Source organism: Poeciliopsis prolifica, unplaced genomic scaffold (assembly GCF_027474105.1).
Source record: "Poeciliopsis prolifica strain line A6 unplaced genomic scaffold, Auburn_PproV2 SCAFFOLD005, whole genome shotgun sequence".
NCBI lineage: Eukaryota > Metazoa > Chordata > Actinopteri > Cyprinodontiformes > Poeciliidae > Poeciliopsis > Poeciliopsis prolifica.
The window spans coordinates 3,600,141-3,612,739 of NW_026562380.1; the positions used below are offsets into that span (position 1 = coordinate 3,600,141).

A 12,599-nucleotide genomic window follows, 5' to 3' on the forward strand; every position below is an offset into this window, starting at 1 on the left:
ATCTGAGCACCGTTAATGAGCTCATGTATGAAACATGAGAATATGCCCCACACAGCAGGAGATCCTTGAACACAATAGGATGCACTTTAATCAAATTGCTCCACATATATGTAGTTAAGCACAAAAAAAGGAAGGTTATAGCTGAGAAAATTTAGTGATGTCAGAGTGAAAAGACAATCTATGAAGGATTCTAACTTATATTAGACATATTTAGGGTTGTTAGGGTCAACAATTTTTCTTAGACACTTTTCTATTTTATTTTTAGCTTTCTATAATAAGTTAAAAAGTGGAATTTTTTTCTTAGCAAAAAAATATGTTTTTGCTCAGATTCTCAGCAAAAATACAAAATCTAAGCAAGTATTCTCTAGTGCAAATAGTTTTATTTCACTTTAATTGACACAAAACCAACTTACAAGTGACTTCTCAGCAAAATATAGAAGCTTATTATTCATTTTAAAAAATACTAGCTCCACTGGAAGATTTTTTTCAATAATAATGAAAGATGTCTTGTTATAAGTGAAATAATCTGCTGATGAAACTAGTACTTTTCATCAAAATTCAGGATTTAATGACTTAAAACAAGCTACTGGAACATTATGTAAATAAGATAAAACCAAGCGAGAAACAAATCTTTAGCCTAACATCTAGATGTTTCTGTTTTTACCAAATGTTTTGGTTAAAGTTGAAGACTGTAACTTTTAAAAAGAAAATGTTTTATACATATTTATTAAAACTGCTGGTATGTCATGGGAATAGGTGGAATAGCTCTTCCCAAAGCGACTTTTGCCATATGAGGAAATGCATGAAAAACAACCAATCAGAGCCAGGAGGAGGGGCTTAACGTTATCAATGTTTCTGCATTGACAAAAGGAAACAAGTGACTGAGTTAATGTGTTACAAGTGACCAAATAAGTTTGTCCAAGTAAATATATCAAGTTTATGAAATGTAAATAAAGTACGTTTGACAAACCTTCAGGATTTGATTACATGTAACAAATTAACTCTTTTTTTTTAAGTTGGGTGTCTATTTTCTTTTTTCAGTGTAGTTAGCAGTGAAAACACATATTTTAGATTAAAAAACTAAAAACTTCACAACTCATTTTGTGTTTTTCCACACCCTGCTTGAAGTTTGAGCTCCAAAAGAGATTAACCTGATAAATCTGTGAACGCGTTTAACACTTCATGCTTTTCTCCAAGAACAAATAAGCATTCTGTGAAAAGACACTGTACTCCTGCAGTTTCAGCAATGTCTCGTCCAACTTAGCTTTGCATTCACTTCCTTTATGTCTGACATGAAATAAATACGTTATCTTTTTCTAGAAAACTCATTAAAAGTTTTACAGAAAAACTTTGAGAAGGTATTCTCACAGACAAAAAGAAGAAAGCACTTAATTTTAAGTCTAAATGGATATGAATGGATACTACTTCAGTTTAATCCCACTCATCCATCTCACACTGAGCAGAATCCGCACCAAAAACGTCACCTAATTGGACACTCTGAGTCACAGAGAGGTTTGAGTTATAATTGTATCATTGTCTTGATGATGGTTATTAGACAGCTTCAGCTCAAGGATGTGACAGGCTTTTCTCAGCGGGGAGAAAAGGAAACGTCTTGGAGAACGTGGCTGTGACACACACACTTCCACACACCCACTAACACAGATTACTGAAATAACTCAGAGCTGGAGACAGTAGGGCTATTTACGAGGAGGCGTAAGTAAAGAAGTGAATCTCTCCCTAAAGTTTTTCCTCTAAAGTAACTAAGTCAGATTAATAGAGTAAGGCATGTGAAGGCTTCCATGTGTGTGCAGGTGATCCAGACAGTTCACTTGCCATCCATCAACTAATTGCAACGTTGCAGAGATCCTGTCCCACCTGACAGAGTCTCTCTTGTCAGATTCCATTCATGGCAACCCCGCTAAGCAGCCTGCAACGGGATAGCTGCTGAATAATACATGCAAGCTTGAAGCCTGACACTGAATGGTACAGCGCATGCACATGCAAAATGACAAAGCAGGCTCTTCATGAGACAAAACTCGATTCAGAAAATTATTTACAACCAGATACATATCAAAGGAGTCACAGATCCAACTGTTCACTTAAACATGTTAGGTTAGATGTATTATCTATATGAAACATTTCTATTGTATTTTTTGCACAAAATCAATCTTAGATAATGAAATGTCAGTCAGTTTTGCCCATTTGGAGCAATTCAACGTTAACACTCGCAGATGAAAATGGCTGCAAACAGATACACAATTATACAGTCATACATCTTTGAAAAGCATTTGTAGAGCCTCCCACACAACCAACAATAATGCAACAAGAGGTTTCTGAACGGTAAGTCAATAACAAAGCATGTAAGCCATTGTGCAGCGCATACATCGATAAAATCTACTGAGCAAAAGGTAACGCTTCAGTGACCATTGAATGAGGGAGGTTTTTGAAATGGCTCATTTTCGAGACACCAAAAAGCTTTAAGTAAGTAAAATTGAATTTTTATAGTACCTTTCACAGACATATAGATCACAAAATGCTTCACATGAAAATTCAAACAAAAATAACAAAAATGATAAAAGAAAAACAAAAATGTCTTTAGTTGTTTCTTCTTTTTTTTAAAAGAAATCTATCCCCATTTGACTCAAATACATCATAGTTCTAGATGAAGTTAAAAGATGAATGTATTTAGGAACCTGGCTGTGGATGGCCTTCAAAGTTAAAATCTAATTTTTTTAATTAACCTTAACAGTGCAGGGCAGCGAGAACAGGAGTTATGGGCTTTTATTTACTTATTGTCAAAAAAAAAAAAAAGATCTGGGCGTTTTCTTTTTTCACCCTTTGGGCTGTTTCTATTAGCAGTAGAAACCCAAATGGAAGTACAAAAACATGCAAAATGCAAATTTTGCATCATAACGTCTTTCAAAAATCCCTCCCCATGTTTACACTTGGTGCATGACCCTGTCTCTATGGCAACCAGTCGGGTTAGAGAACCATCATTTGGGGAAAAACTATTCTCCCCTAATAAAGCGCTCCCTTCTCTCCCCCCGCTGCGCCCACCGGGTGATGTTACCACTTTCTGTACGTCTGTGGGAGGCCGCCATCATTGGCAGGCCATGCGGATAAAATCAGCACTAAAGAGGGAGGCACTCGGCTACTCGGCAACACGCGCAGCGGTGTGTTTCTGGTGCTGAAGGAACTCCACAAAGCCACTCAGAGAGAGAGAAAGGCTGCATTGGAAATTCATGAGCTCTGGTTGCTGTCGCCCCAGTGATCCCAGCAGGCGTCAGACGTCACTGATTGCTGCCAAGGGCCCCGGCCAAACTGGGAAGAGGTCGTTCGTTCAGAACACAAACAGAACCGGGACGCTTCTGAGAGATCAGGAGAATGAGCTGCACTCAGGTTGTTACTTCCTAATGGTGAACAGAGACGTAACTGAGTTAAAATTCTCTGCTCTTTGCCATGAAGCACAAACTTACTCATTCTTTTGGCAAAATGGTTTCAAATCAGTTGGAATGGATGGAGACCATCCACAGTTTTTAAGTTGAATTTGGGTGTGGACTTTAACTAGACCACTGTAACACATTAATTATGCTTTGATCTCCTACTTCTCAGATTGCATTTTTGAAGGTTGTTGACCTACAGGAAAGTAAATCTCTACATTACTCACAAATCTATTGCAGTACACTGTAAAACACTTGAGCCACATTTACTTTAAGTTTTCTATTCTTTAAGTCAAATAAATTCAATGAGTTTTAGATTTTAAACATAAATGTGTGAACGTTTGTGAAAGAGGTTTTGTCAAACCTCCAAGAGTTGAATAAATCAGAGTTTCAGTTAGCACTAAAAAAAAAAACTGAAAGAAGAAAAAGACGGGAGTTGGAACTATTTCCCAGAATGCTTAGCAGCGGGTTTTTGTATCCTGAGATGGATCTGACCCTTATATGTTATTAAGGCAAATGTTTATTTTAATGTCTTGTTCACGCTAAATGTTTTTGAGCAGCATTCATTGCGGTGTTTAATAAAATTCATCATCAGATAAGAAATTTTGTTCATGTGATTTTAAATAATAATTTCAATTATTCTAAAGTAAAATAATTATTTTACCTTAATTGTGTGAGTAAAATAACAGAGAAATGTGTGCTCTTTAATTAGGTGAGGACAGTTTTTTTTAATTATTATTTAGTTTAAATTGCAGTATTAAGTTGCAGTGTAATAATTTCTCTTCCAAACATTTTATTTAGATCATTTGATGCTGCTGATGTTGAAAGGAGTTTTTCATATTGACCTCTTCCACATGTTTGCTGTGTCTTGGACTTTTCTGCCTCTCCACCCTTTTGCACTCCCTTAATTTGGTGAATCACATAAACAAATCCAATAAAATACATTGAGATGAAACAATAAATGCCTATGAATGCTTGTGCAAAGCATTGTGAGTCAACCTGCTGTTATTAACATATAAATTTGTAATATATGCATCTAGACATCTTTTTTGGCTTAAATTTAATTAAGCTTTACATTTTTCACTGTTTTGTAGAAACACAAGCAACTGTCATCTTCATTTTCTGACATAAATTAAATTGCCAAACTAGTGCAGGTGATATGTCTGCATAACAATGCAGGAGAGCGTATGTAAGGCTTCATAAATGAGCGGAGCTGTGATTAATGCGTTTCAGCTCGGTTCAGGATGTTTGGGAGCAGAAGCACCGCGGGTTGCACTAACGCTCAGTCAGCACATGCAGACATGTTGAATGATTGTATACGAACGTCACAGCAGGATAGCTGAGAGGGGAAACGACCTGCAGGTGGAAATCTGACAGACAATCAATAAACTGTGATGTTCCAGCGCTGGTCTGCACAAATGTGCAACACTTTGTGCAAAAATAGTTCAATTCTTCGGCTTTGGGTGTAATCTTAAAACACTCTCCCTGCTATTGTCTGTCCTGTTCCACCTCTGTTAGCAGAGTGAAATCAAAAATCGACTGCTGCAGGCTGCCAAGATGTTTTACTAGAGTCTAGAAAGAGAAACTCTCCCCCAAATATGTAGTGAGAAACACTGAGAAATCTCCACCTGCTCACAATACCGCCCCATTAATCTCACATCTTATTACTTCTATGGCTTCCGTTGGGAAATCCATGCTAATTCATTCTCTCAAAATCTTTTTTTTATTTTTTTCTGAATTTGGCACAGTCACTCTTCCCAGGAAAATTTCTGTCTACACAGAATCAGGAGTTTATTTATACGTTCACAGATAAAAGTCACTTTTTTATTATCATTCAATTACAATTTAAATGCAACTGATGAAAACTATATTAAAATTAACATAAATACATACATCCATTCTCAGTAATGTATTAAATGCCTTAATTAAATATGGAAATCAATGATTACATTTTTAATTGCTTTGTAATATGAATTCATAATCAATAGTTAAAATTCAACAATAAAATCTCTTATGATGTAATCTATCAAAGTAATTTTACCTGTGACTCTGGCTAAAAAAACCTCTGATTGATCAATCAGTCAATGGGATACTGAAATGGTTACTTTAATGGATTGTTGAATGCTTACTAGATTGTTTTGCCAGATAGACAACTAGATCAATAGCTAGATTGATAGCCAGGTAAGTAGGTAGGTAGGTATTTTATTGCTCATTAGCACATCATTTATGTAAATAACATTATTGATGACAATAATCATAAACCTCCATTAGTTCTGAAACGTAGGTCTATACGCCACATGCAAAATCACCTCTGTGCAGCATCCTGTCCAAACCTACAGCAAAAATATATTTATTTTTTGCTCAAATCATCTCAGTCATTCAGATGCTCTTTAGGAGAAGAGCTATCATATGTTCCACCATGTACTCACCAGAAGCACCCTGGAAGAAGAAGAGGTCATGAATAAATCACGTACGTCCTCGCCTTCTCTAGAGTCAGAGAAGCATGTGGGGAATTGCATTTGTTAAATAACGTGGACTGACAGCATTGTGATCTGCACTTCAGCTGCATTAGCTTAGTTTGACCTGGATAGGTTGCAAAATCCTGCACCAGTAGAGTCACACCGTGTCAAAATGGACTTTAAACAGCTACTGTACCGCCACTTTATAACATTAAAAAAAACACATAAAAAGTGTTTGTATCTAACTTTAATTAATAACTAACCTCTTCCTAAGACAGAGCTGCAGAATTGACAGCTTTAGTTTCTCAACAAAGATCTCATTTTCATTCAGTAATTTATCTTTACAAATAGTGAAGTAAACTCTTAAATGCACTTAATTAACTGAGTTTATACATTTCAACAGGAGCAAAGCTGAGTAGTAAATAGTTACATTTACTTCAGCAACTTTTACTGGAGTAAAGTTTCTGGATTCTCTACTTCACTGAATGATAAAACATTTTTTAACTAAAAATTCACCCAATAAAGACCCACACCTGCAGTTTTTGCTCAGATTTGTAAAGAAAAACTGATGTGGAAATTTTTTCTTTTGCCTAATTTTGCTATTTTTGTTACTTATATTAATTTTGAATCTTGAAATACCAAAATTTCCACTTAACTTTATATTTTAGTCAATTTTTAGTCATTTTTAGATATGAAATGATTGGCAATTTGATTGGTTACTCATTAATTGAAAAGAACTGAAAGATGAAAACCATTGTTAAAACCTGTCGATTTTCTAGAAGACAAAGCAACAATCTACTGTAGAAATTAAACTTTCTGGCCAATATTCAAAAATCTGTGTGCTGAAAAACTAAAGCTGACCTTAAAGTATTCAGTGTTTTCCAGTCACTTCACAGCAAAATAAATATATTACCTTCAGTGATTACAAAAATGCTGTATGTATCAAATTTGACTTCATAATTTAATGCCTCCTTCTCTTTCAGGGCTCTAACAGAACAGCTTAGATGAAAAAAATTAGTTAAAATGGCCTAGTCAAACTTCAACCCTAAATCCAATTGAATATTTGTGGTAAGAAATTAAAACTTATGTTTTTTAATCTAATCTGAACGATAGAGAGAAGATTTAATGCAAAAAATTCAGTTGACTCAATTTTTCAAACAGAAAAGTGGTGGTAAACAAATATTTTGTTCTTGGTTATGTATTCCTACTGATTGCTTTTTATTCTTGTTTTTAAAAAGCCTGTTTGAAATGAATAAATTAGATCAAATAAAAAAAAAAAAACAATTAGGCATAATTTTCTTTCCAATTTACAGTCCTGTACAACTTCATGAATTTTAGGGAATTTCATGTCAACATAAACACACATAGTTGACTTAATTGTATTAAACTGGAAGTCTTTTAAAAGCTTTTATAAGAACACTCCAAAATAAATAAAAAAGAAAGCACTCCAAATTCCAAAACCCCCATTCTGAGGGTCATTTACTCATCTTTTCCAGCCTTTCAATTATTTATTTGTAAATTTAGCGTCGCTCGCGTCCTCAGCAGGGAATCAAACCTCTAATTTGTTATTCATCAACGCTCAACACCAGCAGCAATTAGGGACCTAATGGCTCCCAGGCCAGCAGCTCCAACATGCGAACGAACGCATGACGCCATTATATGAACTATATGTTCCTCCAGATCTTAGGTGAAGACAAAAAGCTTTTCCACAATGAAACGTATGGTTTTCTTGTCAGGGGAGATGACAAGAATCAACCACAAATGCTCCGGTTAGCAAAAGCTCAGCCATCTAGATGTTGACAGTAATTTCTAATCCCGTCCACATAAAGAACAGCAATGTGCCGTTTGCTATCAGTTACCAGTCAGGGTGTGCCAACCTGCTTATTACCAAACAGGATGACAATTTAATGAATCCCTTTTCTTGGTGTCGGTAACACTTTGTGCCCATAGCGCTCACACCCACTTAAGCATTTGATCAGAACACACACCCAGCCATTAACTCGCCGTTTTCTTTGTGATGTAACACCCACCTGACTGCTTCTCCTTTGTTTGGCCGCAGAATTATCATGTCACTGGTTTTCCCCAGCCTGTTTGTCTAAGATCTGCGCTGTAATGCGCTGAAGCTTGTGCAAGTCTTTGTTGCTCAGTGTGGATCAGGGTTGTGAATGCAACTGGGACGAGTTGTTTCGGGCTCCAGAAATCACAGCGCGAGTCTGAATTGTATGCATGGGTGAAAGGAATTGACAAAATGAAGTGATAATAGTTGATTTGAATATCTTTGAAGCAGAAGTACACCATGAAAAACTGGATGCAATTAATCCTGAATGAAATCTTACAACAAAAGGGTGCCCCCTACTGACAGGAAAGGCTGCAGCCAGATAAAACAAAAGAACTAACCACACATTAATTGATGGAGATGTTAAACATTTATATTTGATGTGTGAATTTAAGCTTTAGGTTTCCAGGAGAACCCAGATCTGCAGCTGCTGTTTCTCGCCTCAGAGAGAGCGAAGTGACCTTTTTTTTTTTTAGAAAATCTTTCTGACTGATGGACTACAGCGAGCAGCACTGCAGGTGGTGCCGTCAAAACCCATTTAAATCTCTGCCAGCACCAGCGTGCCAAATCAATATCCCCAACCCTAAAAAGCAAGCCTCGTATTTATGCAGCGTCCGGGGTCTGTGATCTGGATGCAGACTGTCCGATCACAGATGCATCATGTGTGCACTGAGGGACTCCAAGATAACAGGCTCAGCATCATCCCGCCACCACCTCCTCCTCTTCCTCTGCCAGCTCTCAGGTTTGGAGAAAAGTCACTGATGTCCTCACAGTGTGTGGCAGCATTTAAAGAGTTTTCATGACTCGCATTTGACTTTAGCTTTTGAAAGGGAAAGAAAGATCCTTTAAAAAAACAAGTTTTCTTTTACCTGCAGGCAGTTTAAAAATAAGATCTATGGTGGTTATTTTAAGCTAGCACCCATTTATTCATATTTATGCATTGAAATGGTTACAGAACATAACCATTAACAGCTCCAAAAACTGAGAATACAAACTACCTGCACTGCGTGAAGACACAGAAATGTTTCTTTCATAAGTGTTCTTGTTAAAAGAAAAACAAAAAAATAGGAGAAAATTCTATAATAAAATGCCATTTATAAGGATGAACATGGAAATAGACTGAACTTAGCTTTTTCAACCACTAACAACTATTTTTCAAACCAAAATGCAGAGCAGTTATTCATAGCTTTCTGGGTTAAACTGTTGCATGTTTGAATAATTGTTCGTTCTGCTGTCAGCTGGAGAGATTTGTGCAGTTTGTTTTTACTTTCGGTCAGTATTTACAAGGTGTAACCATGACAACAAGGTACTCTTTTTACAACTTGGAGTAGATGACTGACATTAGCATCTCAAAAGATTACATAAAGGATCTCTGTCCCTAAATCCCAGAGGAGTTAAAAAAGTTAAGCTTTCTGGATGCAGAGCAGGACCAAAGAGCAAAGAGATTAGGGCCGGCTTTCTAACCAAACGGCGCTCTGAAGAGGAGCGGCAAAAGCAAATGAGGTGGATTAGCAGTGCTTACCAACAACTGATGATGTCATTCATGATATATTGGTGTGAAATGTGCCTCTACTGACCGGACAGTCGTGAAACTGTGATACAGTGACGTTCTTCAGCAGAAGCGCCTTTAGATTATAAACGCAAGACTGACGGCTACCAAAAAATCCTCATGGATTGTTACCTTGTTTGTAACAAGATTTACAAACAAGGTATTTTGGTGCAAAGGTATTTGTGCATTGCAGCTATGAAGCTGAAGTATTTTCTTTCATAAAAACAAAACAACAATTAAACCTCTTCAAAATTTGGCAAGCGATGAAGTTCTTTGAGTCAACCGTTAAATAAAATCTTAAAGTTTTGCCTCGGATGATCCAAAGCAAATGGCGCGAAACAAATCCACAGGCCTGGAAAAAAACAACTTGCGAAGATTTCTTTATCACTCAGAGAAGCAAAACTCCTGATTAGGAGTTACAAGACACAAACACTTTTGCACCAAAAATATCTCCATAGATCCGTTCTGCATCGCCGTCCGTGACGACTCTTTGAAAGTACTGCATGATGTCAGTTACGGCAACATTTAGTTTCTATCTGGGATCAATAAAGTCTTTTTGAATTGAACTGAACTGGGGTTGAGTGCCTTGCTCTGAAAACACATCAACAAGATATTACGAGGGAATCTGGAATCAAACCAGATCTTGTTTTGCATTTATATTTGAAATACAAACAGAAATAAACATTAACCACATAAACATGGATTTTATTCCTAGTATTATTCAGTTTATGATGAGAAAAACAGCTTTGCTTTTTGAACCACTCAAAGCTAAACTTGTCAGGTGAAGAAACTAACAAAGGCATTTAAAAATATTTCTGACATTAATAATTTCCTATTTTTGAGCAAGACTGTTGTAAAAATCTTCAAGCTACATTAGAAAGAACTAAGCAACATTATAGTTTACCAGACAGTTTTCTTGATTGTCCAAACTCTTTAATTAAATGCACGTTAATGGTTGTAACAAGTAACAATATTTTCGCAAATGTGCTTCGGTTGATATCTGAGGCGGAAATATGTTTTGAAATTCTTTAGCATATCGTACCTCAAACAAGCGGCAGAAATGGCTCAATCAGGTTAAACAAATGGAAATGGAAAGCAAAAATGTAAAGTAATAATATCTTAAGTGTCAATGTGATTTTGTGTGCAGGTAATAGCTGCAGAATGTGAGAAAGACTAACTAAGCCTGAATCAACTTAGTTAAAATTCAGTTTTAACTACATCTTTAGTTGTTCAAAACATTTTTGTTAATCATTCAGAAACATGTTATTTGCTTTCAATTCAACAAAAGTCTTAAAATAGACTTAGCTACTCCTTTCTGTCTTATAAGTAGATTCTTTCCTGGCACTAACCTCTCCTGAATTGTTCCAAATTTAACTTAAAATTTTAATTAATGAAGTTAAACTTTTAATTACGTTTTTAAATTATCTACATCTATTGTTATTATGTTAAAGAAAACCTCAGACTGTTGCTTTCAAAGTCTCTCGGAGTCTGAAAGCAAACAAGATTTAAGCAGCAAAATTTCCTGAATAATCATTAAATTTTAATTTAAACAAATATTTGTGACAGATTTTTTGTGTTTCTGACTTCCTGATTGGAGAGGGGAAGAAGAAGAATACTATTTGAAGAAACAGTGCCCTGTAGTTGATTTCTTTAGCATATCGTACCTCAAACAAGCGGCAGAGATGGCTCAATCAGGTTAAGCTAAGTTAGGCACTCCTCATATGGAGATACAGAGACCCAAAATGTGCTAAACCATATGGTTCAGCGGGCAGTTAAAGGGTTAAAAATCAGCTGATTCTGATTTTTTTTTTTGTCTGAAGTGTTGCCAAATATAGTAAGAAATGTACTGAATTGGCAACAGTGGGATGAAGATTGTTACCTGCAAACCTTGGAAAATTATCTGGTCTGTCGGTCAAACCTCTAGAAGAGGAAGGTGGTTGATTTTTAGATCTTATATGCAGATAAAATTGGTGGAGAAGATCAGCTTCACATCTAAGCATCAATTAATAACCAATCTTTCAAGATTAAGGAAATCGGGACCAATTTATAAGTGCACCTTGAGTATTTGTGCATTGTTTTTTGAGAAGTAAAAGTAATTAATGCCAAAATATGTCGCCAACAACACATTTTTACAAGCCAGTTTTGCGTTACCATAACTTTGCAATACTTTGCTCCATCTGAAAAATTTCAAAGGTTTCTGAAGGATGAGACGTTGTGCTTTCCAGCCGATGTTGAGTTATTACCGAAATACCATTTTAACAAGACAGTAAATTGTAAATAACTGTCTGTTAAAATGGTATTTGGTTGTTGTGGAGAAATGGGCAAGTATATTTACTCTCAGGACATTTAAAGAAAATATCCAGGCGGAGATTTGAGACTTAGGCCTGGCAACAAATTGCTTTTGGAAATAAGTAGTTGGTAAAGTAGTTGGATTACTTTCTTGGGGAAGTAATTATTAATCAGTATTTCCAGGTAACCAGCGGTGCTCACCATGCAGGGCCTCCCTGTGCTCTAGCTCCAGTCTGAGCTGCTGCCGCTGCTCCTTCATCCTGGCCAGCTCCTGGCTGCTGCCCGAGCTGAGGTTGTGCAGCCGCCTGGCCAGCGCCTCCAGGCGGTCCCGCTCCATGTACACCGCCTTCATCTCCGCCTTCAGCTCCTTGGCACAGCCGAAGTCATTACCTGCACGGGCGCACCGCAGGAGGACATTACGCTTTCACCGCCCATTAATGAGCTTTTTCATCATTAATGGCGTAATTAAGTGCGGCTAATGGTAAGCCATTCAAGTAAATGGGGTAAATAAAGGATGTGTAATGTAGCAGGGATGGTTTTCGGGGTGGAGCTGCGTGGAAAGTTACCAGATATGGCCGCCAGTTTGGCTTCGTGCAGAGCCAAGAGCTGCGTTTCAGTCTCGCTGACTTTCCTCCTTAGGCTGCTGCCCAGCCTCTGACTCATGACCACCTGGGGATAAAACGGAGAAGATGATGGAAAGTAGAAAGTGGGGGGATGGTGCTAACTAGCAAAACCTTTGCGGGCACATGTATCCCACAGGACGCAATGCTCATTTCCTCCTCTGCCTCCATTTTCCTATATTTTTA

At 36.9% G+C, this 12,599-nt stretch overlaps 1 protein-coding gene across 2 annotated transcripts in view; it reads right to left on the reverse strand.

Moving 5' to 3' along the window:
- disc1 (DISC1 scaffold protein) overlaps window positions 1-12,599 on the reverse strand; it is a 48,206-nt gene that overhangs the window by 19,796 nt on the left and 15,811 nt on the right. For both annotated transcript variants that reach the window (XR_008605968.1, XM_055029875.1), the window contains exons 8-9: window positions 12,360-12,462; window positions 11,995-12,183 (exon numbers count right to left, since the gene is read on the reverse strand). Coding sequence is in view for 1 of the 2 variants with exons in the window: in XM_055029875.1 (XP_054885850.1) it covers window positions 11,995-12,183; window positions 12,360-12,462 (292 nt within the window). In the remaining variant the exon portion in view is untranslated. The remainder of the gene's footprint in view (window positions 1-11,994; window positions 12,184-12,359; window positions 12,463-12,599) is intronic.